This window comes from Hippocampus zosterae, chromosome 8 (assembly GCF_025434085.1).
Source record: "Hippocampus zosterae strain Florida chromosome 8, ASM2543408v3, whole genome shotgun sequence".
NCBI classification, from domain to species: Eukaryota; Metazoa; Chordata; class Actinopteri; order Syngnathiformes; family Syngnathidae; genus Hippocampus; species Hippocampus zosterae.
The window spans coordinates 21,243,442-21,270,011 of NC_067458.1; the positions used below are offsets into that span (position 1 = coordinate 21,243,442).

The 26,570-nt window shown below is 45.4% G+C and overlaps 1 protein-coding gene and 3 non-coding genes across 4 annotated transcripts; 3 read left to right on the forward strand and 1 right to left on the reverse strand.

Annotated features, from left to right (window-relative positions):
- Positions 1-986: 986 nt before the first annotated feature.
- On the reverse strand, positions 987-26,318 carry crocc2 (ciliary rootlet coiled-coil, rootletin family member 2). Its single transcript, XM_052072972.1, has 36 exons — positions 26,144-26,318; positions 24,533-24,653; positions 24,358-24,452; positions 21,574-21,735; positions 21,286-21,369; positions 21,121-21,215; positions 20,339-20,483; positions 19,739-19,845; positions 18,953-19,159; positions 18,291-18,366; positions 18,060-18,149; positions 17,869-17,988; positions 17,591-17,790; positions 17,206-17,346; positions 16,777-16,921; positions 16,568-16,714; positions 16,171-16,401; positions 14,654-14,847; positions 13,996-14,123; positions 12,852-13,021; positions 12,602-12,769; positions 11,391-11,525; positions 11,166-11,309; positions 7,032-7,270; positions 6,787-6,946; positions 6,189-6,356; positions 4,995-5,328; positions 4,823-4,938; positions 4,078-4,189; positions 3,859-4,013; positions 3,185-3,607; positions 2,772-2,921; positions 2,314-2,475; positions 1,897-2,088; positions 1,648-1,761; positions 987-1,293 (listed from the first exon to the last, which is right to left on the reverse strand). Exons 1-36 carry the CDS (start codon positions 26,201-26,203, stop codon positions 1,108-1,110), a joined length of 5,676 nt encoding a protein of 1,891 aa, XP_051928932.1. The 5' UTR covers positions 26,204-26,318; the 3' UTR covers positions 987-1,107.
- On the forward strand, positions 12,007-12,078 carry trnap-agg (transfer RNA proline (anticodon AGG)). Its single transcript has one exon. It is a non-coding gene; the product is annotated as a tRNA-Pro (tRNA).
- trnae-uuc (transfer RNA glutamic acid (anticodon UUC)) lies at positions 23,062-23,133 on the forward strand. The gene has a single exon. It is a non-coding gene; the product is annotated as a tRNA-Glu (tRNA).
- trnae-uuc (transfer RNA glutamic acid (anticodon UUC)) lies at positions 23,343-23,414 on the forward strand. The gene has a single exon. It is a non-coding gene; the product is annotated as a tRNA-Glu (tRNA).
- Positions 26,319-26,570: the final 252 nt, after the last annotated feature.

The following is a 26,570-nucleotide window of genomic DNA, read 5'->3' on the forward strand; positions in this document are numbered from 1 at the left end:
GGCCACTCACTCGAGGGACAAGCACACAAGGAGGCGCACTCATGAAACAAGTACACACGCACTCACACACACACACACACGAAAAGAAAGCCTTTTGAGCATTTATTCGATACTCTTGAAACCCAGTTTCAGGTCCATGTACTAGTACGCTCTTTGTCACGAGTAAAATAATTCAGGAGAATGACTGAATCCTTTAGTACCACTTTTGGTCTACTAGTAACATCGACTGTGCAAAGCCGTTTGAGTCTTAATTCCACATCCATGTAACTTGGCGGACAATACAAGGGACAATTAGTTATTTACACTCAGATTTCTTTGTTAAAAATGCGGGAAGGACAATTATCATAGTACCAAAATTGAAAATACTTTGTTGGATTGCTCAATTTTTTTTCTGACAGTGAAGTACGAATACTTCGACATACGAGTAGAAGTAGAAGTACTTGTTACTCGTGAGACAAAACTTTCATTAAGTTCACGAGTGGTACCAGTAGCTCTGAGAAATCATTAAAATCAGTTTTGCCTCACTAGTAGCTGTCCAACTAGTATAACCAAATTGGCTAACCGGTGTGCAGAAATGTCATGCATTAGTGGGAAAAAAACACAGTCGTCAACCAGTGCATCCTAGTCAGCAGTTCATTCTCCGACGGCCGTCACAACACTAAATCTGGATATATACTGTATATTTTTTTATTTAATGGGTCAGCCTGTGGTGAGAGACACTTTTATCTCACGCGGAATCTCACCCCAAAAGCCCCCCCCCCCCGACCCCCGCCAAAAAAGCCACACAAAGAACAGTGTAAAAATGTCAAGACAATCGGACAAAGGGGAGTCAAATAAACACCATATTGTCTTTCATGTCCACTTGAAAAGCTTTTCGAACCCCGACCGTAGTAAAGGATACGTTACTAGCTACATCTTGTAGCTGTAAATTTCACCAGTGTGGGACAAATAAAGGATATTTTATCTTATTATCTTATCTTATCTTTGAACAGGTAACTCGTAACTGTATCGGCACATGCTTTTTTTTTTTTTTTTTTAAACAGTCGTGCCCCCAAGCCCGTTCATGACTGATAAGCTGGATGGCCTGCACCCATGTGGGAGTGTTTGTCATCCAGAAGAATCGAACAGTTCGTCCCGTCCAGTCAGTCCAATGTTGTAAACAAAAGCATCTTTGTTGTTGTCCACATGTGGCGGTCGCAACATACTTGAGTGCGCGCTGGGCTGCAGCATCTTGCGGACGGAGGACTGTCGCCTGCGCGTCTCCTCGTCCAGCTGCTGCTTTAGCGTGGACACCTGCGCACCAGATAGTACCTTCATCAACTGAGGACTTCAAAACAAAGCAACAGTCTAAAACTATGATTAACACCAAAGAGAGTTGAGATTTTCTCGTCGGGGTTTTCTGACATTTCCTTTTTGATTTCTCACAGAATGGAGGTTTTGCGCTTGCTACTATTTTGAACTGTTCACAATTCCCTCTGCCTGAGGCAGCACACACCTGCCACCATTTAAAATGTCTCAGATTCAGCCCAAATAAAGCTCAGTTGCTCTAGTAGGCTTTTCCTGACAAAGGTTTTTTTAGGTTTTTCAGCCGTTCATCCATCTATGAAAAGGATCATGCCCAGCATCCAAAGTACTAGCGGCGCTGACCTGCAGGGCTGTCACCTGGGCCTGCATGTCCACCAGCTGCTGCTCAAGGCAGATTCGCGATTTTTGCGTCTCCCCGGCGACCGCCTCCTCCATCCTCCGCCTGTCCGTCTGCGCCTAACCGCACATCAGCACAAGCATTAAGAAGAAACCAAACGACGACACTGGCGAAGGAAAACAATCAGGAAGCTCATCATGTATGCTTACAATGCTATTGGCTGCGTTGACTATTCCTGCTGCTTTTTATCTCACCTTCTCCAATGCCTTCCTGAGAGCGCTTTTGTCTTTTCCCAACTGCATCATAGCTTTCTCCGTGTCGGCCTTTTCCCGCTGTGGCTGCTGCTGCGCCACCTTCACCTTGCTTTCCAGATTCGACAACTTGCTCTCCGGCCGCTCAGCGTTTTCCTGTGCCGCCCGTAGTACCGGATGTTGCCACTTCTGACTCTGTGAAGGGTGCAAACGGGTCTTATATTTACTGGGAGTCGTTGCATTGGCTCACAAACACTCGGTAAAGCCGGCCGCGTATCCTCCATGGCAAATTGTCAGCCTTTCAAATTGCCAAAGAGAATACCTTAACCGTTTAAAATTTATTTTTAGGTTTGGCGCTGAACTATGGTGGCATGTCAGCCTATGAAAGCCCCCAGGAAGACAGCAGAATGTGCAACTTACATTTTGTTGGTGTACGGGACAGATCGCCATGCTGATATCATCTGGTGCTTTGTGACACTTAGCTTGGGATGTTTCAAGAGAATTGATGCATTGAGTGTCAGCTACACCAGCAATAACTGCAGATGAAGCTGATGAGCTCTGGCCAAGGAGGCGCTTCACCATCTGCATTCATAAGGTAGAAAAATTAGCATGTGTGAGTTTTACGTTTTTATACTGTATATACTATGTATCAGGTTTCATTGTTAATATTTGTTGCCCATTTATCCATGGGGAGATTTTGCAACATTTTTTCTAGCTTAAATTTAGACGAATAAATATACATTGTGGGAAGCAAGTGGTAAAATCATGGTGGTATATCGATGCTAGTTTGGCTAGCTCATCAAGGTAGATTTATTAACTTAGGTGGTTTGGTTGAATATGCAACGTGAATAAAGTCATAAAGTTTCTCGCATTCTAACCTGCTGCAGGCTCTTGTTGTGTTTGTCCAGCTCACAGTTTTTCCGCTCTGACTCCTCCTGTTGCCTCTGAAGTGTCCGACTGCGTTCCGTCAGAGAGCGGTTCAGCTTCTTGCTCTCCGCCAGGGCATCTCGGCTTTCGTCCAGAAGATCCTGTGATGTCACATGTCGGGACGTTGGGATCAAAGCTCACACTGCTCAGGTTAGTGATATGTTCAGTGTCACCCGGAATCAAGTCGACCCAAGAGCTGCTCTCCATTGAAAGGAATGGAGAATTTGAAACACGTGTTTCAAACGATTCTACTCGGTCACCATTTTGAGTTAGGGCTTAGGTTTAAAATGAACGGCAATATTGAGAACACACAAAAAAAAAGATCAAACCGAGGGTAACATTTTTCATGGCGGTAAGGGAGGACCTGCAGGAGTCGTCGTTCCGTCTCGCTGTCAGTCATGGTTCTCTGCAGCTGCTTCAGGTTCTCCTGCAGCGCCCCCTCGCTGCTGCGCTGCTCACCCAGCGTGGCGGTCAAGGCTCGCACCTGCTCACCCAGCTGTCCCTGGCGCCGCTCGGCCCGGGCCAGCGCCGCGCTCTGCCGCTCCTTGCCGGCCTTCAGCGCCACCTCGCTCGCTCTGAGTTTCCTCGACACCTCGGCCAGCTTCCCCCGTAACGCCGTTGTCTCGGACTCAAGCGCAGATGCACTTTGGCGGGCGTTGTGCAGTTCAGCCTCCAAAGAGCACCGATCGAGCTCCAGGAGGACTATACGACTTTGGGCCTCTTCCAGGGCTTCTTTTAGTCTCTCATGTTCCGCGTGTGCTTGAGCTTGGGAGCAATCCATCTTTTCCTTGAACAGAATTAGCAAAGTGTCAGTGTAGAGCAGGGAAGGGCAACTGGCGGCCCTTGGCCCATAGTTGTGCATCAGAGATGAAGTCCAAAAAATTAATAGTGTTTTTCAGTTAAAATACGAAGCAGATTCTTGGTCACTGAATTTAAATGCAAACCTATTTTTGTAGTTTGCTTTGAGCAATGAAAGATTTTCAACTTGAGTCGCCGCTATAAGACCGATGGCCTGCATCCTGCTGTCTGAATACACACCTTGAGTGAATTCGACTCAGCCTGACAAGCGAGCAGGGCGGACCGCAGTTGAGTCGCCTCCTCCTCCAGGCCCATCTTGTCGCGCTCGGCCGTTTCCCGCTGCATAAAAAGTGAGTTCTGGGATTTGCGCAGTCGCTCTTCCATCTCTCTGTTTCCTGCAAATAATAATTGTGTTTGATTTTCAAGAGGCGCTCAGGTGAACGTGCATACACTCCCTACCGTCTTTTAACTGCTTCAGGGACTTGTGAAGTTTGGTCACCTCGCTGGCCGACTTGTCCTTGAGTGCTGACACCTGATCGCTAAGAATGTTTCGCTGGGCCTCGGACTGATCCTGAAAACGTCCACAAATAGACCTTCTCTAATCCTCAAGTACAGCGGTGACTTGACATACGAGTGACTCAACTTTGAGTTTTCATCATCCAATATTTTATTTACTTTTTGCGGCAATTTGGCTGATTCAAAAAAGCTTCAAGCTATCTATTGCAGCTTACAGTTGAGGTTTAATGTCAAAGTAAACATAAAACAAAGGGAATTACAACTTGTGTAATTCAAAACAATAAATTATGCAGATGAGGCCTCAAGTCCACTAGCTAACGATATGCTTTGTCATGGCAATTACAATAACCCGTCCCTGTTCTGGCGGCGCACGACTTGCGGTCGCCAGCCGTCCCTGTTCCGGCGCCGCACGGCCTCCGGCTAACATCTGTTCCTGTTACGGTGGCCTGCGGTGTTTCTGTCACGTCGTTTTGTGCTTTTGTCATGGGTTTTTGTTTGTTACTTTGGTTTATTGTGGTTTTCAGGATTTTTTTAGATTTAGTTTTTCCAGTGTACCCCTGTCGGTGTTTTTTTTGTACAGGTACTGCCTGGCCTTTCCTGCTTTTTTGGCTCTACTACCATCATGTGACAATAAGAACGAGCCTGCATTCGAGTTTACGATTCGACCCGGTAAGAATTGAAGACATACTCTTTCTCTCCGTGTGTCCTTGAGTTCTCTCTGGAGTTCCTGCAGGCCGGCCTGGATGAAGTCCAAGTCCAGTTCTTCATCAGCACAGGACGTGGAGATGCCGTCTCCCGCCGAGCCTGCGGCGAGCGTGTGTAAACCTCCTGATAGCCGCACGGAAAGCAACAAGACAAACCTTGAAGAGGAAGTCTCCTCCTGGGAGACGACAAGCGGAGACGGCGCAGCGTGGAGCCCACCGCCAACACTTTGCGCTCCAGCTGGCGCCTCCGGCCCTCGCTCTCTCCCAGTCGTTGCGCCAAGTCCAGGGCGGCGGCCTCTGCGCGGCCCAGTCGGGCGTTCACCTCGCCGGTCTGGAGTGCGGCGTCCTCGAGGGTTCGCTGCAGCCGGGTGGCCTCGTCACAATGCTTCTGGTCGGCCAGCTGCTGCTGGGCTTGTCGGGCCTGCAGGAGCTCCCAGCCCTGACGCTCAGCCTCCTCCAGCTCCAACACGCGTCTCTGCAGGGATGACACCTGATCGAATAGAACGGAGCTGCAATTACATTGGCTGGTAGAGCACAGTAATTCCCCCAAGGGTGTTACGTGAAGTTCATTTGTATTTCATTTACATGACAATACATTTGCATTCAGTGTTGAAGAACGGTAGTGTTTGTTTCATTTGTTTAGCCATTTTGCCTAAAGTCGCTGCATGATTTTTTTTTTAATCCATCAATTAATAGTAATCGGATAACCAGATACAATTTGACTTTGCTTTGAATTGCATAACCGACCAACTGCTGTTCATTAAACAATTATTGGTGTTTATTTGATGTTGTTTAGAGATTGAAAACCCGAAACATTGTTTGGTGATTAAAAAACATGAAACAACAATTAAGCGACACCGCACAAGATTGATGATTCTCTCACCAACCTTTTTGAAACGGATTCAGTTACTCCTTCGGTCATGGTATGCCAAAGTAAGAGCAGATGTTTGCAAATGGCTTGTTTTTTAAATAATCACAAACGATTCAACAGGCTGCTTTCACGAAGGACTCTAGATAAGAGAGACGAATGACAGCTGAGAGGCTGAAATCAGAACATTTTGAGTGAAACCGCGGTTCTCAACGATTCCTCGATTATTAAAATAGTTGTTGATAAATTTGCGAATTGATTTAGTTGCCCATTTGTCGATTTATTTGACACCTGAAATATAGTCTAAACACAATTTGGAAATGTTTGCATCTGTTACTTTATGATTACAATGAACGATTTTCCGTGGGCATTTAATTCTTTTTTAAACTAATCCATGAAACATCTAGTCCATCTTTCCAAGACATCCATTCACCCTGGCCAGATGTATTGATCCTGGATCAAAAGCAAAATGTGGGCAGTACCTGCTTGCTGGCTGCATCTCTGGCTGCCTCGCATTCCAACACTCTCTGCTTGAGGCTGAAAGCTTGGCATCGCGCTTCTTCGTGCCGTTGCTCCTCCTGACAGAGTTGCACCTGCAGCTGCTTCAGCTCTTGCTCCTTACTCTGTTTTTCACCTTCCAGGACCTTCACCTGTGATAGTCAGGCTTTGTTTTGTGTTTTTTTTTCCTCTGAGTAATTTCAGACCGCCTCCAACTCTCAAAATCTTTCATATCATCGCTGTGATTCTTGCTTGGGATGTGAGACATTACTCCACCATATAGCTTTGTGATCATGATTTAAAAGCTATTGTTACATAATTCTGACATCCATACATGAATCAAGTCATTTTGTTTCTTTTTTCGAGAATTAATGGGTCTTCAAGGGGGTCTCAAACTTACAGGGGAGACGTTTTCCCGACGACCGTCTCTTAACACTAACGCCAAATGACAAATAAACATCTTCAATCTTGAAGATAAGGATAAACACTAAAGTGAGTACGGCTCAGAAATGATGTTGTAACTTTTCCAACTGTGTGCAAATGAATTTGAGGTGTATTTCACTTCATGTCGAGGTTTCCGACCTGTCTGCGCATCTCCTGGTTCCTTCGGCGTGCCTGCAGCCGTGACTTCTCGATCTCGCGCATGCTGCTCCTCAAGGTGGACGCCTCCTGCTGCACGGAGGCGCTGCGCTCTTCCAAGATGGACAACTGCTGCTCACGCTCCTCTGCCGCTCGCCTCAAACTGATGGGAATGAGAATTAGTGATGAAGTCTCGTTTCGAGCGCAGCATATACAAATGACATCCTGGAAACAATGAGATCCTTCACCTGCTGTTGTCGCTCTCCGCTCGCTTGACGGAGGCTCTGAGCTCCTGGTTGGAGGTTTGGATGGCTTCCTTCGCGATGGTCTCATCCTCCAGTAAGCGTTGCAGGTTGAGGGCCTCCTTGCGCTGCTTCTCCCAAACCTGATTGCTCTCCTGGAGGGACCGCCGAGCATCGGCCAGCTCCCTCCGGGCTTCTCCCAGTTGCTCCTCGGCGTCCTGCAGCTGAGCCTGAAGAACCTCCACCTTCCATATGTTGGTCAAGGGTGGACAACATTATAAACGTAAAAAAAGTAGAGGAAATTGTTGCTCATAATTAAACACTATTCAACATATTGCAGTAATGTATCTGGTTACAGTGAACCCCACGCTATCAAAAATGTTCAAATGAGACCGAAAATATTGTCAGTACAGATTTTAAGACAATAAATACTGGGTTCAATTTCCATTCGTTCCTATGGGGAAACCAAATAGGTTCCACTGTTCAGGTTCTGGGCGTGTTGGTTCATTTTGTGGAACAAGGTCAAAAATGTTGAGGCAGCTACTTGGGGAAAAGATGCTGCAGATGATAAAAAGTAACAAGGAGTTGAATTTCAAGTCCAAATGGGTGAATGAGCTCATGTAAACAAAGCAGAGTGAGCACATGACCTATATTAGAATCTATTTTTTTTATATTTATATTTGGGTGCGGGGGAGGACGGGGCTTATCAGGGCCGGGGGCTAAGAGCTGTTTGGGCACACGGCCAGCTTGCGTCTTCTCGCTGAGCTCACGGTGTCGAGAATCCACAGAGCAGCGTGATAAACAGCAGCGCACCCCCTGAACCTCTGAATGTGTGGGGGAGGAAGAGGAGGCCACACAGGATGATTCCTGCTCATAAACGCATGTGAGGAAGAACGAGCTGATCCGACCAATTAGCCTCTATGAGGAACGCTGGACAATGCGGCCCCCAAAACCATTTTTACTCGGCAACATGTACCGGTATATCATTGAGTAGACTCACAAAAAAAAAAAGCCTCAAGAAGCCATGTCTGAAAAGACACATAACCTCTGTCATTTGACTCAGTAGCGCACTCGAGATAAAACTTGAGTCAGTGATACACTTCAGATATTTTGTTTCTTACAAAATCATCCCCTAAGGTCAGTTACGCAAGTAAGGTCCAATTTTGCATACATGTGCACGAGAAGACCCACAAAATAGTCTCAAGAAGCCAAGCCCGAAAAGAACAGAAGTCATTCACTTTGATTTGAAGACAAATCAAAGTGAAAACTCAGAAATGTACTGATTTTAGAAGGAAAAAAAAAGTCAGACCCCAGACCACAAAGCCAGTTTTACTTAGCAACAGTAAATTGATATATTTGGTCCACGGGTCTATAATCAGTAGGCCTGTAATAAAAATGTCCAGAAGCCATGCCTAAAAAGATTTAGGATATCTTCCATATTGATTTGAAGCAGCCATTTAACAGGACAATTCAAGGGTTCTTTGAAAAACAAACTTTGAAGCATGCACAGTATCTGGACACATTTGTTTGATGACCCGGCATGAAATATGAAACTCTACTTACACCACAATTGAAGAAAATTTAGCTTCGAGGGTACGTTTACCTTCGCAACTTAAAACATGATGGATTATGTCTATCGTGAGTCGACCCACAAAAATGCCGAAAAACACAAAACAACTGAGCAACTACTTCCGATTACATTTGAGCAGGTCCTTCAAAAATAACTTCCGTATTTATCTCCATATTTCATCCGGCTGCCACCAAACTACATTTTTTAAGACAGATGGGCTGATGGTTAAATTCCATCACATTTGAGTTTTATGCATTGCTTGTGGCCGGATCTTGGGAGCCAAGTTGGATATTTCGCCATTAAAACAGTCAACTCTATTAACTCCACAAACGCCTCGTGTGTGATGAAGGTCCCGCCCTGAAAAGAATCGCCGGCGCGACCAACTGGCAGAAATCTCTCACACACCCCTGAGACCTGAGGGTGTGAGGGTTCCTTCATCGCCGCCCGCGGCTTTAATTTTATATGACTTTCGCGCCCCCCCCCCCCCCCGCCCCCTCCCCTCTTCGTCAGGATGAGATGGGGCAGTGTTGTGTTATGCGGATGAGAGAGGAGGGGAGAGGTGGGAGTGGGGTTGAGGGTCCCGGTGGAGCCAGCCTTTTGCTGTTACAAGGCGGAGAAAATAAACAGTCAGCCGCCCCCATTACTGCGGGCTTATTTACACAAGGGGTTAACACAAACTTTTGATTTCATAATACAGTACCAGGGACCCCCGATCCCACCGTTGTCCCGTCGGCCCTCCTCTTGCTGATGCTGTCCAGCTTCTCCTGCTCTGCCACTCATATGCAAATGACGTCAAAATCAAATGAATGACGGGCCATTGTTTGGATAATGCCGAGTGTTGTGTTGTGGTGGTTTTGGGAACCAAACGAGTAACGCAGCAAACATGTTTTTTTTTTTTTTTTTGGTCATTACATCATGAGATGTAAGCATATTGACAGAGCAACTCGTGCTCGGTTTTCATCAAGGCTTTTCATTTGAGGTATGATTCATTGTAGGGTGAAAATTTGAAAAAGGACTTGTGCGGACAAATAAATAGAATGTCACACAAGGACAAAGACAACATTGAGCAGTGACCAAATGTCAGAGTCGACTGCGGGCAAAGAACCATTGAGTGGGGGAAAAAAACCCCAAAATAACAAGTAATGAGGCAGACCAGGCTAACTACAGAAGTCACACATGTCTTGAGAACATATACAGGGACACACACAACATTATGGAGCGACCACATTTCAAAAACTATTGGAAGAAAATTACTATCGGTGACAAATAATGACAAATCTAAAGTAATTAAGCAGACTTGCCTGAATAAATAGCTTTAATCTCTGGATAAAAAAAAACATGGAGGTACACAACACTGTGGACTAACCACCTGCTAGGAGACTAGCAGGAAAATGAAATGTTAAGGAGAAATGCCTACACATGATGAGAAGTGAGGCATTCCGGGTTGTCTCTTAAGTCCACAGAAGGTAAGCATGTATGCACACAACACTGTGGAGCGACCACGTCAAACTCCACAAACAAAAATAGGGACTCTTTTGAAACAATGCAGTCAAATTCGCAAAAACCAAGGCGTCTGGCCAGAACATATACGTGGCTTATCTATATGGAACATAAACACCAATGCACACAACCTTGTGTGGTGAACACATGTCACAATCTTGTGGGGAAAGCGAACTCCTATGGAAAAATGCGCTGAAATGGCCCCAAAAAAAACACAAAAAAAAACGAGGAAGACTGGCTGGAACAAATAAGTGTCATAATCTCCCAGAATATAGATCTAGACTCGCACAACAATTTGGAGCAACCGCCTGTCAAACACCAGAAAAGCGAAATGTCCCTTAACATGGCGTCTCTAAATCGCATAGAATACTGTGCATGGATCTGCTTTTCAAGCAGTTCACATAACTGTGGGAACACCTTCCAATGGTGGTGTTAGTCTGGCTCGTCTGCACTCATTTGCTACAATTTGACAGACCGAAGACAAGATAATCCCCTCTCCTGAAAGACAAATTTTGCCGCGAGATAAACATCTGTTCTTTTGGAGTGTCTAAATCACGGCACAGTCAGCCTCCTTTTGGCTTAATGAGCAGACTGTGAGCTCACCGCTACGCTAAAAGGACCCAACGACCTGTCATCCCTTTCTATTTGTCAAAAAATAAGATCAGTGTTCATAGTGGGCAGCAGATCTCCTTTTGTTCAATGTTTTCTTGTTAAAAAATGTTCAACTACAATAAACGTGAAAAATATGTAACACGTACGTGTTGGCCATGTTAGCCAGTTAGTTAGTCTTTTGAGTTATGTAAGGAATTCCGAGTCGAGGCCTCCTCAGGAAAAAAAGTATCCAAAATGGAATTCCTTCTCCCCGGTTCTTGTAATGTTTGTAATTGATGTTGTATCCAAATAAAATTCCACTGCACCGAACTTGTTTCTGGGTGCTAAATATAACATATAAGATTTAAGAAAAATGATGGTCGAGCATAATCCTTCGGGGCTGAGTCGTACATCCGTCTCTATAAGAGCAGGAAGTACAACCGGAAGAAGCACAAACCCACTGGACAGAATTTCCTGACCTGGCGATGGGCTGCCTGCTGCTGTTGGTCCAGCTCACGCAACTTTTCGCGTCCACTCTGCTGGGCCGCCTCGTGCGAGTTAAGCGACGCCTCAAAGTCTGCTCTCAGCTGCTGCGTCTCGCGCCGCAGGGCCGACATTTCATTCTGGAAAACGACAACAAGAAGAGGATGTGCGCAGTTAAATTTGGGGGTAAGCTTCTAGGATGGAAGGATGGTGACGGTGACCTTGTCCTGCTCTTGTGCGACGAGCGCTTCCTTCCGAGTGAGCTCCAGATCATTGGTGACAGAGTTTAGATCCTTTTGGAGGGCAGCAAGCTTCTCCAAAAGGGACGCGTTCTCCATCTCCTTCTGGGACAAAGCCTGATCACCACAAACACATAATCACAACTCTTATCGAACCTACTCTCCATCTATCGAGATACATTCGAGTCAAGTCAAGTCAAGCCAACTTTATTGTCGAATGTGCTACATGTGCAAGATACTGCACAGATGAAATTTCTTTCCTCAAGAGAGAGAGGAGCCGCTGCGGGTGCCCGCACCGCCGTTCCTCCCTATCATTAAAGCGCCGTTTGGCTTCTTGGTCTTGATATAATCATTCCATCCATCCATTTTCTGATCCGCTCATCCTCACAAGGGTCACGGGGGTTGCTGGAGCCTATGCTAGCCATCTTCGGGCAGTAGATGGAGGACACCCATTGAACCCGGCACCTGTGCACTGTGAGGTCGACGTACTAACCACTGGAACAGCCAATACTGGAATCCCAGGTTCAAATCCTTTAAAAAAAATAAAAACTGTCATGCCGTCGCCCATGTGACAAGGTGGCCATCAAAGGAAGGCTGTGGCTCGTTGGTCTAGGGGTATGATTCTCGCTTAGGGTGCGAGAGGTCCCGGGTTCAAATCCCGGACGAGCCCCGCCTACCCGCTCTCTTTAAGGCTGATGAATAAAAAATAACAATCATAATAATAATTAAACGATGTGAAGGTAAATTGTAAATAGTACTGCGATTTATCCATTTGTGTTCATATTGTATTTAATTGAAAGATGTTTGTTGTTGTTTTTTTTTTTTTTCCTCTTCTTTCTACATACATTCTTGCTGCTGGAGGCTGTAAATTTCCCCATTGTGGGACAAATAAAGGATATCTTATCTTATCTAACATACTGTCCTATGTGACAAGTGATGCAGTTTTACTCCATGGCTAACAAATTCCAAGCTCTCTTTGAAATTGGTCTTGTCTCACAGTCCCAATTTTTGCGGGGGCAATTGTCACACGGTGGTCCGTGGGACAAAAAAAAAATGTTGTGGCTCATTGGTCTGGGGGTCTAATAACCTCATCCTACTTCGCTACCTACTTTCCCAGCCAAACTATCTTCCTATCACTCTAACTATCTACCTATCTACATTCCTTCCATTTTTTTTTCTTTTGTCCTTCCTACCTGCTGTTTCTCACTGTGGGCTTTCATGATGCTCCTCTCGCGGTCCTGCTGGGCTTTGAGCATCTCCTCCTTTGCCTTCTGCACCTCCTCCCTGCTGCGCTCTGCCAATTCCTGGTGGAGTGAGCGCAGCTGCTCCTGCTGCTTCGTCATCTCCAGAAGCTGCTGCTCCTGTCGACGCCCATCGCCATCTGTGAGGCCTCATCGTCGTCTTACGGTAGCATCATTATCATCCTTTTCATCGGGGTCAAACCTTCCGCCTGCGTTCGTCCTCCAGCTGCTCTCTGTGAAGCTCGTCGCTGTTCTTCAGGCTCTGCAGCGCCTTCCTCTCTGCTTGGACTAGCTTCTCCTCCAGGTCGCTGCGCTCCTGCGCAACCTGAGCAAGCTCACGTTCAGCATCCAAACGCACTCGCGCGACATTACCTGCGCAAAATTATGGCTCGTAAATGTGGTCGAAATTGCACAAATTCTCTAGGATGGGCGTCTTTGAAGGGCCTCTGAACATCGCCGAAATGACCCTACAATGGCTGCTTTGAATCAACACAATACACTTCCTGTGTTTTTTAAGGCATAGATCTAGATTTATAAGCGACATTAAATTTAGAACCTACAGTCAAAACACGCTCCTTGAAAAACTATTAGTTTGTGGGTAAAGTTACGAAGGTTACTGACTCTTAAAGAAAACGTTTTTTCTTTATTAACCCCCCCAAGGGAGTGTTACATTCAACGTGATAAGATTCCCCCAAGACTAAATTTAGAGTCGGCAGTCCAAAGACAAAAGGGCCCTCTAAATGTTCTTAGTCCGGGGGTAAAATTCAGAAGGTTCCTGAATCATTCGAGACAGTTGAATTGTCCCCAGGGGACAAATAACGCTTTTAAACTGAAAACAGATAGACCCCCAAGCAAAGCCTTCCCTCTGCCTTTATGAATGACCTCAGAAGTAAATATAGAACTTGCATTCAAACAAACAATGCTGCTTGCAGTAAAAGTTTCTGATTCCCAAGAAATTAATTCTGCGGTGGAAGAATGCCAGTCAAAGACATTTCGAAATTACTTCCTGCCGTACAAATACACAATACTGCTTTAAATGTTCTTTGTTCCTGCATAGCTAAAGTACCTGCATGAAAAAGAAAAAGAAAAGATGATCCAAGACATGTAAGCTGGCTTTCGCATTATAATGTCATGTTTATGATACCAAGATGGGATTGATGTGCTTGGAAAGTCATCTCCATACATGTGCAGCTGTTGAAGAGCTTGTACATAATAAAACCGGTTCTCTTGTGGGCCCTTTGGTAAGGCTCCACGGACAGAGGGAGTTGGTACGTGGGTGAGGGTGGGGTAGGTGTTACAATATATATATATATATATATGATGGGGGAGGGAGGGGGTGTACTCACGCGTCAAGGCTTCGTTAGCCAACATCACGCTGCGCCGCTCGGCCTCCATGCGACGGCACTCGGCCTCCAGGGACGAGGCCAGCTCCTGGCTCTGGAACACGCTGGTCTCCAGGGACTGATTCTCGGCTCTGGAAGTACAAGCGCAGTTAGAGGCTACAATTTTGGGGGGCAATGTGGAAATGTCACTATTTTTGTCTGTTTTTTCGGTATTAAAAAAAATTCGCCCAAAGAAATTTGACCTAGCTAACATCCAAATATCTATTTTCCGATCTGCTTTATCCTCACAAAGGTCGCGGGGTGTGCTGGAGCCGATCCCAGGCGTTTTCGGGCAGTAGGTGGGGAACTCCCTGAACCGGTTGCCAGCCAATCGCAGGGCACAGAGAGACGAAAAACCATTCGCGCTCACACTTACACCTAGGGACAATTTAGAGCGTCCAATCAGCCTGCCATGCATGTTTTTGGAATGTGGGAGGAAACCGGAGCACCCGGAGAAAACCCACGCAGGCCCGGGGAGAACATGCAAACTCCACACAGGGAGGCCGGAGCTGGAATCGAACCCGGTACCTCTGCACTGTGAAGCCAACGTGCTAACCACTGGACCACCGAGGTGCCCCGGCAATGAAATTAAACTTGATATTTGTTTTTCTCACACACAAACCTGAGTGCCAGCAGCTCCTGCGCAAGGTCACAGGTTTTGCGCTCGGCTGAGCAGAGTCGGACTTCCAGGGCCGCCTTGTCCTTGGCTAGATCGCCTTTGTCCGCGGCGAGTCTCTCCAGGGTCGCCGCCTGCTTGTCCAACTGCCTCCTGCTCTCGCAAAGCTCCTCGGACGTGCTCTGCGCCTGCCTGCTCACCTGCAAGCACGGAGACATCATTGCAGTACACCTAACGACACATTTGAATTTGTGCAGTTCTGAGAGGTCTACTTCACACGGGGATCATTTTGTCGGGCTATAGTGAATTTGAACCACAGGAAATACTGTCTAAATGCAGTTCCAGGAACAAAAATGAGCATTTACATTGTGGGAATTAAACTTTTCAGAGGTCCAGAAACTTGTTTTTTTGTTTTGTTTTGTTTTTTTGGTGGGGGCAGGGAGTGTACAAAGTCTGTCCATGAGAAAAAGGACCGAAAAATCCTGCACTTGCATGGAGCCGTAACACAATGGCTGAGTTTTTAATGGACCCCAGCACCCTCTCATGTTTATTATATCATTTCGAGCACGGTGGAAGGTTTAAAAAAGCAACAATCAGCGTAATTTGATTTCCATCCAGGCTAAATTAAAGTCAAAGTAAATATTAGCGCACCGCGTCTCCCGGCTCGGGCTGGATGACACCCAAGCTTTTTCACATTTATTTTCACAGCTCGCTTATCTCAAAGTGTTTGGATGGAATTTGTCCATTTTGTTTGATTTTGTTAAAAACTACCTGAGCTCAAATGCGGAGGTCCTGCTCAGGCGATAATAAAGCAGGAGAGGATTCTTGTCATTCTTCCGCGGGCAAAGAATGAGAAGACTTTGGCGGTGCAAATTTACGAGTCTCAAACTTAAAAAAGCACTCTGACGTTCCATTTATCTTTCTCGCATTTGTGCACTATTCTTTCTCCCTGCTGCCTCATAAAATACTTTTAATAGCACTTCAAGCTTAAGAAAATATCAGTTATAAAAAGACAGTAATGATACGTAATAGAATGAAAGTTATGTATTGGCCTTTGTCTCTGCAGTAGCTTAGTTTGTTGAGAAATGCAGACCTCCAGCTTCACAAAAATATGACATTCAGGAGTAAATTTTTTTTTGTTGCATGTAATATATTTAAAAGACAATTTGCATTAGAAGGACAAAATCATGAAAGGGGCCAATATGACAGAAATCATCGAGGTTCCTGTGTCTTTTCCGGCTTGGCTTTTTGAGACTTTTTTGTGAGTCTCTAGATAAACAGGTCTACCAAATTTCATGTTTCGAAGTTGAAGTGGCTTCAGGGGCTGAATTTTCCAAATCGTGGTGTCACCTGAAATTGGCCGCTGCAAACCAAAATACGAGATTTCCTGCATCTTTTCGGGTTAGACTGCATCAGACTTTTTTGTGGGTCCACTATTGATCGACACGTCTTCACGTTACCAAGTCAAAATGGCTTTGAGGGCTGATTTTAAAAATATTGAGTGTCGCAACTCCAGGACGTACCTGCGAGTGCCGCTCCAGGTTGCGTGCGTTCTCCTTCTGCAGTCGGTCCAGGTCGTCTTCCATTTTGCGCCGCGTGTCCCACAGGATGCCCTGGGAGCGCTTTAGGGATTCTTTTTCCGCCAGAGCGTTCGTCTTCTCCCGTTGAAGCTGGGCCACCTCTTCCCGGGCCACCGCCCGCTCCGCTTCCGCCTCCCGACGACGGTCACCAAGCTCCGCCTTCTCAGTTTCGACCTGAAACCGGGGGACACAGCGGGACACGGTTAGGGTGAAATAATTTTCAGCCCACTTACTGTATGTGAAATGGAATCCTTTCTCCCCGCACACCTGATGACCTCTCACGACATGAATTTTTCATAATTTCAGTCTTCTTTCATTGTCGTTAACGTGGCTTTCTAACCTGCAGTAGCAGGCGGTTAAGCTCCACCTTGTCCTTGGCCAGGCCCTCACTCAGGGCCGCCATCTTGGCCAGGGAGTCTTTCAATCCTGCTTCCTGGTGGTGCAGCTTGGCCACTAACGCTTCCTGCGTCGCGATGCGACACTCGGCCTGTGTAAAGAAGCGTCATTGTGGTCAAACCGTGGATGAGGACACAGAAGTGGTGTTCGAACCTTGGTGAGAGCCAGAGCCAGGCTAGCCTTGTCCTCCTCTAGAACCTCCTTCTCCAAGCCCGACCGGCTCAGCGCCTCCCTCGCCGCCACCAGCTCCCGCCGGAGGTCCGAGTGCTTCCCCTCCAGCTCCTCCAGGTTTTGCTCGCTGGAACGTAAAAGCATTTTCTCACGCCGTTGTGTCATCAGACAAACAAGAAAAAAAAAGCACCCCCCCCCCAAGCAATAATCCATCTGGCCTTTAAATGATGGAACGGCACGGGCGACCATGAATCGGGGATGGAGCTGGATCCCCAAAAAATTTCATTTCAATTTCAAACTCATCGTACGACAAGAAATGGCTTACAGATGATATGAATTGTGGAAAAATGCATTAAAAAGTGTCAGGACGCTAGCATGTGGGTGTGTGAATTTGTGTGTATGTATTCGCACCCTTGCTGGGCCCCGGAGCGCAGCCGTGCCAACTGCAGCTCGCCATCTAGGTGCTGCCGTCTCAGGGCCTGCAGCTCGCAGCGCTGAGAGTCACACTCCTGTTGCACTCTTGCTAAAAGCTGCTCCGCACCAATCTTCTCACTGGGAACAAAGATGAATAGCATAGTGAAGGGCTACCAGGTTGATATACCTGAAATCACACGTTTGCTCAAATAACGATTTAATAATATGCTATTGTTATTTGTTCATAATGAATAATATTCAAAACAGTGATCCATCTGCTGCGTTTGATATATTTTAGTCCACGTAGCAAGTTATGAGGTTAGTAGCTCTTCAGAGCGGCTTGTCGCTGACTGACTACTTGTCTTTGTAGTGAAGGCGGTACCTGGACATGACATCCAGCGAGGAGCGGGATCTGTCCCTCTCCCGAACGGTTTCCTCTAATGCCTTTTGGACCTCTTGCCTTTCCTTCGTCACTTGCCGGATCCTCGCCTCCAGTTCCGTCTTGTACGAGTCACCCTGCTGCAGTCGACTACTCAGCAAGTCGGCTTCTTTCAGTGAGGCTTCCAGTTGACTAGAAAGATCCTGGAAGATTGTGTGAATTTTCTACCATGCAAAGCCGAATTGTTTGTGATGGATAATATCAGGAAACGGGAGGCAAACCTGAATCTGTTGCTTGTGCTTGTCAAGGGCACTCTGCACAGCCATCAGGGTGCCGATGGCCAGTGGAGAACAATCAAGAAGACCTCCGAGCGTGCCGCCGTCACCTTCATTGGACACCAGCTGGTGATCCATTATGGATATTGTTAGACCGTGGATGTTTGTACACATTGAAGTTTTTTTTTTATTCTGACCTGGTGGACCTTGCAGAGTACTTTATGCAGGGTTTGGTTCTCAGCCTTGAGGACTTCCATCTCTCCTTTGTCCTCGCTTCTGCTTGTCTCCTGAGGGTAGACCAGGCAGGTCAAACAAACCGCAAACCTAAGCCTGACCTTGTCCAGATGGCAGCTGCTCAACACCCCCAAGTTGATGAAAGCCTTGAGAACAGCTAATTCAGCGAATCGAACCCCAACTCAAAGTCTCACCATCCTGTCCAGGCTGGCGTCCTTCTCGCTGTTTTGGCTGCGAAGATGCTTTACTGTATCCATCAGCTCCATGAGCCTGAATCAGGAAAAAAAAAATTACATTGTCTTGTTTGGTTGAGTCCTATTGCCAATAAAAAAAAAAAGAATTTGTCATTCCAAATGGCTTCTGTAGACTGAATTCTGAAAAAAAAAATCTGTGGCTTCACTCTATGCCTTTTCCGTTGTCCTGTCGTGCTGTTTTTGACTGAAGCGAATCGAATCAAAATGCGTTAATCAATCAATACGACCGTCTCTGAAAAATCTTGGCTTGACACAAAATGTCATAGCCTCTTTGAAGATTCGTGCACCCTGTGATGATAAACGCGCATGCTGGATTTGCTGAAAAATGGACGCATTGGTGGTGGGAGTTAATATTTTTTAACTCCCCAGAAAGGGTTAAAAGGTGGTGATGGCGAGGTGGTCCCTGAATATATACCAATTTTCACCAGGATGGAGAGGTTTGCAAAATTTTCTGTATATGTTAAAACACTCCATTATGTGATTATTTTACCCCAAAAACAAGAAGTAAAGCAAAACCCAGAACAGAAGCCTCAAGTAGGAGGCATTAAAAAAAAAACAAAAATTCATTGTTCAGAGAAAACAGGCTCCTTCCTGTTCTCTACCTGGAGTTGAGTTCCACTTTCTCGGCATCCCAGTGGCCCTGAAGCTGCATGGCTTCTTGGAGTTTATCCTTCAGCTGCCGCTCCAGCGCTGACACGTCCACGCCACTGGGGGCGCTCTCCTGGATGGCCTGGCCCTCCAGATGACGACAAGCCACTTGAATCCGCTGGCCGGCAGCGACGTACTCGCTGCGTAAATCAGACAATGTCCTGGACGACACACGAGCGATATTAAGGGTAGCGCTGCTGTTTATTTGTCTTTTACCCCGAGCCCAGTGGGGCAGGAAGTAATCGTACCTGTCTTCTATGTGAATTTTACGGAACGTCTGTGTTAAAGGGAAGAAAGGAAAGCTGGGACAGGACTGTGAAGTTTAATACCCAACAATCGTTTCTGTCATCCAGAGGTGCCTAATACGTCGATCGTGACTGACCGGTAGGCCACGGACTGGTCCCAAGTCGATCGCGAGGAATGGACGTGTTCGTGTTTTTAAATATTCTGTATTTTTGTGTTAGTGCACACTGCACCCCAAGCATCCCATCAGTTTCACTTTCATAAAAAAGTATTTAAAATAAAACAAAATAAAAAAGCAGATCACCTTTAACCCAGGGCAGCGCACGATCCGCCTCACTTGTGTTTGTTTTGGATTTACTTTGACTTTCTTTCCCAAACTGTTGCTTGTTGTGAAGTGAGTTGGATCGGCCAAACACTGACATGATTAAAAACTCCTTTTTCCGTGTGAAAGGGGCTCGTGAGGGATTGCAAGTGCTTTTTGTTGACTCCACACTCACCTGTCAGCGAAGGTCCTGAGCTGAGTGAAGGCGGTCCTCAGGGAGGCGGCCTGGCGCCACAAGTTTCTGACGTGTGCCTGCTCCCGACTCAGGCGGCAAGACGACGTCTGCGAAGGGGGGAGTGTGTGTGTGTGTGTGTGTGTGTGTGTGTGAAGTGGGTTGCAGAGACGTTAGCGAGAGATGGCACCTCTCATGTTATTGTGATTCCAAACAGACGCTGTCCTGGAAGTGAGCTGGCATACACACAAGTCATTGGATTTCCCTGAATAAACACACATCCAACATTTACGGCAACAAAGGGGGCCTCTTAAACACCCCTTCCACCATTGCCACTTGGAATGTTTTCAAAGGAAAACAACAACGGGAGAAATAATGCGGGGCTGACTGTTTGGCTATGAATGAGATTATTAAAGTTAACCATTGAGCGATCCTGTGGACATTTTGTAGTTTGTACGACACTGGCTCGCAAGTTTTGATTTTCACGTTTTTCTACCAGATGGCGCAACTCGTTTGTCATTCAAAACATGAACGAAAAATGATTTTTTTTCTGTTTTCATCAAGTTTGGCCTGCAGAAATAATTTCAATAATATGCTGCTCACCTCGTGAACCTGGCGCAGGCGCGTATCGCACAGCTCTGCGTCCTGACGGGCCTTCCGCAGGCTTTCTACCAGGCCCTGGTTGAGGGCGTCTGCCTTCTCCAGCTGTTCTCGCAGAACACAGTTGGCTTGGTCCAGGCTGCCACATCTGGAAATACGACAACGTCAACTTAGCACATCTGCGTTAGCTTAGCTCAAGTCAGATGCATCCTGTTACATGTGTTGATGCGATCTGTTTGCGTACATGCTGGATGATGTTTTGTATTACCTAATGATGTTTGTGGTGGATTTACGCAGCATTTGAGACAACTGGGATTTCGGAAATATCCAATTTGGAGTTTATGGGGTCTGACATCAAAGACCTCCAAGTATCCATTTAAAAAAAATTGGCTGAGGACCTCAGTAATGTTTTGAATATTTGTTTTGCTTGTGAACTGAACAAAATTTGGTGAGCTTCAAGTGGGAAATTTCCAAATTGATGGTTTCCTGTCAAGGTTTTCATGACTAAACCTACCCGTCACCAGTGATAAGCAAGTCTATTGCATTTTTGAAAGCAGGCAAATTCCTGCTGCAATATGATTGGCTGCTTGCAAAAGTCCGAAAACATGCCGTTTTATTGAAGATAATTAGAGGGGCCGGTGGAGTTTATTTTCCGCCCGCTTTCTCTACTGAGCAGAAAGGGGAGGGGTGAGCAGTTGCACTCATGAAAGGGGAGGCGAGGAGGGACAAAGACGCCAGCAGATGCTACGTCGACTGGACCGATGGATTAATGTGCATTGGCCGACCTTCTCTGTTCCTCCTCCAGTTGAGCGATCTTGCTCCGGATGCTGATGTTGAGATCTTGCACCTGACGTTGGGTCGAGTCCTGGTGGGCCTGCAGCTACTCACATACGCACACAGAGACAGTGGTTGGTTTAATGTGTATACAGGACAGATATGTTGGTACACACCAACAGTCGCATCTTCTCCACGTCGGAGGTCTTCTCCAGGACTTGTCCTTCCAGCTGACCACACCTGCCCTTGTACTGGAGGACCTTGAAGGAAAAATCTGGATTCTAATTGAGCCACATACAGTCTAAAAACTCATTTCGGCATTTATTTCATAGTCTTGATGTTTATTATTCAATTTGAGTTTCTTATGAGGGTGGATAAATAGAGACCAGTGCTCAATAAAACGGATATCAAGGCTGTGGAAAAAAAATGCTCAGACCGCTTAACATATGTGCGTTTCTCTTCACCTTGGTCTGGAGCCTTTGGACCAGCTGGACCTGCTTCTGCTGGGCCTCCTGGAAAAGCAGCAGCCTCTGCCTGTACCCTCGATCCTGCGCCGCCTGTTGTCGGGGCAACATACTGTCTTGGTCCGAGTCTGCCGCTGACGGCATGCTCAGCATATGATCCAGCTGGATGGGGAGAGAATCCTTTTGTGTTTGGATCAACAACAAAGTGGTTTAAGTTGGTCCGTGTTCATTAGGCTTTGGGTTTGTGGAATAGGGTTTTAGATGGCATGGCTTCTGGTTCGAAGGTGACTTCTTCAAGTTCAAGTTCAAGTCAACTTTTTTCGTTTAAAGGTTTCAAAGTGACAACATTCTGGCAAATTTGTACTTCAGTTTGATTCTGAAAGTTACACAGCAGGGTGGGGGAATAAGCTGCTGGAGAGTCAATGGCACGTATGTATGTTTTTCATTTATTTATTTTTAATCGAGCACAGAAGCCTTGATGTCATTTCAGGACTCAAAATGGTTGCTATGGTTGCTTTTGATGCCGCACCCTGGGCGTATGCGCACGTTTCCAACGCCCTCTTTGCCTTTGAAAATATGCTTCAAATTATCTTTTTTTTTTTTCTAGATACGAATGATTTGTGCCCCTCCTCGCCTTTGTCTCCTCTGATAAATACTTTGAGGAACCGCTTTGATGTGGCTGCCAGCGAGCAAGCGGAGGCTCGTCCGGAGGCCCCCAAAAAAGCCTTTGGTGTCGTTGCCAAGCCGAGATGGCCCAGGGTGCATTTTCGTGACGCTCCTTGCGAGCAGCTGATCGAACCTCTCGGGCCGCGTCTGCCACATCTGGCGGGCCGGCTCAGCTGCCGTGCAAAAGTTTGGACCAGCTGCTGCCATTTTTTTTCCCCCTCAAGTCAAGGGCCTTAATAAAGGGAATTAATGGAGCGTGCTATCTTGAAGATTCTTAGCTGGAATGGATGTCATCGCTGAGTGCTGGCTGCAAAGATTCTGTTTTATCCAAGAGGAGACTGAGGGCCATTGCAGAAGAGTGGAGACTGTGGAGTCCAAAGCAAAGACAACGGCTGTTTTGAGCAAAACAGCTCAAAGCATGAGTAAATGCTTTGAGCTGTTGCAAAGCTTTGCAAGTGGTTGCTTTTTATTGTCTTTCTCGGTTTTTACCAAGTGGCCCAAATTTGACTCCTGGGATGGGAACAATTTGAAATGAAATTGTCATTTTTAGTGGTTAGGATTCCTGGTTTTCACCCAGGCGACCTGGGTTCAAATCCTGTTGCGGGTGTAGTCTACACATAATTTTCCATCTTGTAGAGAAAAAAAACGACACTTTATACTAGGAAATAATAAACGTAAGTGCTGTAGGACACCACTGTCCGTTAGTGGTTTCGATTACGGCCCGGACTCCAGTACGATATTGACCATTTTGGAAGACGAGAAATTGGGCTGTGAGAAGTCCTGGTTCGGTGAGGAAAACCTTCCTAAAGCTGTATTATCCTGTCCCATGTGGTCTAGCGGTGAGGATACCTGGTTTTCACCCAGGTGGCGCGGGTTCAACTCCCGGTGTGGGAACAGATATCTGCCATCTTTCTTTTGATTGTCATGCAGAGTGACCACTTGGAAAAAAGTCTACTATCTTGAAAAAAACTAAGTCTAAGTGATGTGTGCCTCTTTTCGTGGGTGGGATTTCTGGCCAGACCATTTTTGGGAAAATGCAGACATTTGGACAATTGGGACTTTTGGTTTGGTGAGAAAAACCTACTCGAACCAATCACGCACTGTCCCATATGGTCTAGCGGTTAGGATCCCTGGTTTTCACCCAGGTGGCCTGGGTTCAACTCCCGGTATGGGAATAGACACATGCCATCTTACCTTTGATAATATCGCAGAGGAAAGCCTATTTGTTATTATTCGAGAAAAGAAGTACAAAATTATGAAAAAAAATAGCTGTAAGTGATTGCTTCCATTGTCAAGTAAAGGTTTGGATTCCTGGTTTTGGTCTGAGCCCAAGTGTAATATGTGTGTCAGAATTGCACAACAACCTAGCGTATACGTCTGGTTGCTAGCAAGGACTTAAATGTATCCCCATGAGGTAAGCGTAAACATACGTGTCAAACTAATGAACTGACTTTTATAGTCTGGTTGAGCAGACAGAATGCATGCAGTGTTGTCACAAATGGTGACTTTGTGTGGCACGTTAAAAAAAAAGGGACCTTTTTCTTCACCGTGACGGCAGGAGAGGAGGTGGGGGGGGGGCGCACGGAGGAGACGGGGGTCCCCACAGGGGAAGCCTTCATGGACTCCCTCTTTCGCAAAAGCTTTTACAGTTACATTCACAAAGGGTTTGGTAATCGTCGTCATTCTAATGCAGAGTCCAAAATGGCCCCTGAAGTCCAACAAACGTCCAAAATTTTCGAAGAAAGTTTCGAAAGCCAGAAAATTTTTCAGACATCACATTTTACATCTTCCTGATACTAACGTTAAATTTCACTGAATTACACAAAACAATAGAGGGTTGGTTTCAAAAAAAAGTTTAGTTCAGATTCTGACTTTTTCTCAAGAAAATGTGATTTTGCTCTCATAGTCTAAGTAAGAGTCTCTTGTATTTTTTTTATGACTTTTTGTGTTGGGGTGGAGGGGAAATATTTTGTCATAGGATTACCAGTTTTTCAATGACTCTTCAATAAACTCTCCATGAAATAACTTAAGTCCTCCACTTCCTGGTTTGAGTGACTTGACTTGACTTGATATATTTTCCATTTCTTAGGAGTGAAGTTTTAGAGTGCCACTTGTTACCGTCTTCGTGAGGCTGCACTCCTTGACTTGCTCCTTGCAGTCCATCACAGTCAAAGAATCAGCATCCTGTCGGTTCTCCTCCAAGGCTGCCTCATCTGCCACCAGGAAAGCAAATAACACAAAAATTCACTGTTTCCCCAATGTGCTTATTGGAGTTTTTGTCTTGCCAACCGACCGTCAGGTGACTCGGCCAGGTTCCTGGTGATAATGCGGCGGATACAGGTTGACACCGGTGCCGGTGCAACTCCGGAGTACGGTTCATGGCTCTCAGAGTCAAGCAGAGACTCCTCTAGTTTCTGCAAGTCATTGACAGCAATTAAAAATATGCATTTTAAAATGTGTTTGGGCTCATTTAGGGTTAAACATTTGTAGATGCTAGTTGTCATGCAGGAGTACTCATTTATTTTATATTTAAGTCAAGTCAAGTCAAGTTAACTGTATTTATAGAGTACTTTCAAACAGCCATCGCTGCATACAAAGTGCTGTACATGGAGCAATTTAAGATGCACAATAAACCGTAAGACAAATCGGTAATAAAGACGGTAGTAAGCACCAACAGTAAAACCAAGAACAAATCTAAGTCATGCTGAGTTGAATGCCAAAGGATACAAGTGAGTTTTTAGGAGGGTTTTGAAGATGGGCAGCGAGGAGGCTTGCCGAATGTTCAGTGGGAGGTCATTCCAGAGAGAGGCATTAAGATCCACATACAGAGTATCAAGGTGGTTAAAGTGGAACTATTTCTTGTGCCATTCCAGAATTGGAGAACATTTTCTGTTCCCCCTCATGAAATTTTCAAAAATTCCATGCACAGACTACACAAACATGCACTTGTGGTGTCAATTATAGTTGTCCCGAGACCAATTATATCTGTTGTAAGCGTGATTCCTAAATATTATTTAAAAATCAAAAAAAAGTTTAAACAGATATTTTATTTATTTATTTTGTGTTTTCCTTGTAATTGTTAACGTATAATATTAGTCATCTCAAGGAGGACATCAAGCTAATTGGTCTAACTTGGGTCATTCTAAAGTCTTCCCTTTGTTCATTATTTGTCAGTGTTTTCAGACTTGGATAATGTGTCGAATCACCACAATCATGTTTCTCATATTGTTTCATTAAAACATTTATATTCAAATGTCCTTTTTTATTTACGACGGTACAGTACATTTATTCTTGTTGTTAGCATAGCAATTAACAATTAGCACGTACACTTGAACGCCCGCACATTTGTTAAATTGTTTCGGTTTTTGCTTGTTTGCTTTTTTTTTGGCAAATGAGTGCTGTTCATTTGACAATATATACACATAAGGCAAAAAAGTTAAAACAAACAGCTATTGTAATTGATATAAAACTCACTCAAATTGATTTTCGAGGACGCTGGAACCGGGAAGTCGAACACGGAAGTTGTCATCATTTATTTCCGCTGGCGTAAATAGCAGGTAAACTATTATAAAAGTAATTATTTAGTTAATAAATAATTTAACCGTGGTGGATGTTTTAGTCATTTAAAAGTCGTTTTAAACAAATGGGACACTGAAAAGTCACTAATTACCAACCCAAAGTTACGAGACGGCGCAAATACTGTATTACTACGCACTACATGCGATGTAAAACGCACAGCATTTACAGTAATCACGAATTAACCTATACCCACACACGTTCAAAAAGCAAAGTAAATAAATACATTATTTCCAGATGTATATACACGCTTAACAAATGAATATATTTTGCAAACCTCAACAATTCAATAATGAAACAAGCTGTACAAAAATGGAAGTTTACCAACCTGAATGACAAGTTCCAGTGTAGGTGAATGTGTGCCGTCTTCCTCCAGCGAGGAACTCATATCCCCCACGCAACCCAAAAATTGGATTAAGAAAATACTCTTAATAAAATTAAGTAGAACAAAAGTTGTTGGTCAAACTCTTTCGTCGGCAGCAGAGATTTTGGCGTCCCCGCGACCCCTGATCTGGTCCAGCGGTTGCCATGACGACCTCACATAAATCCTGGGTGGGGGTCGTTGCTAAGGTAACTGAGCGTTGTTTGACTATTGCCCTGGCAGCCTCTGCTCGGACTGGATTCCTCAAGGGTTAATGATCACAATACCACGTTATGCCATTTGATTCTTTTATTTCTCAAGTCCAAAAGCATAAAAATGACCACAGATGACCAGGGACACTTTGAAAATAAATGCATAAAAATTACACAAGGGG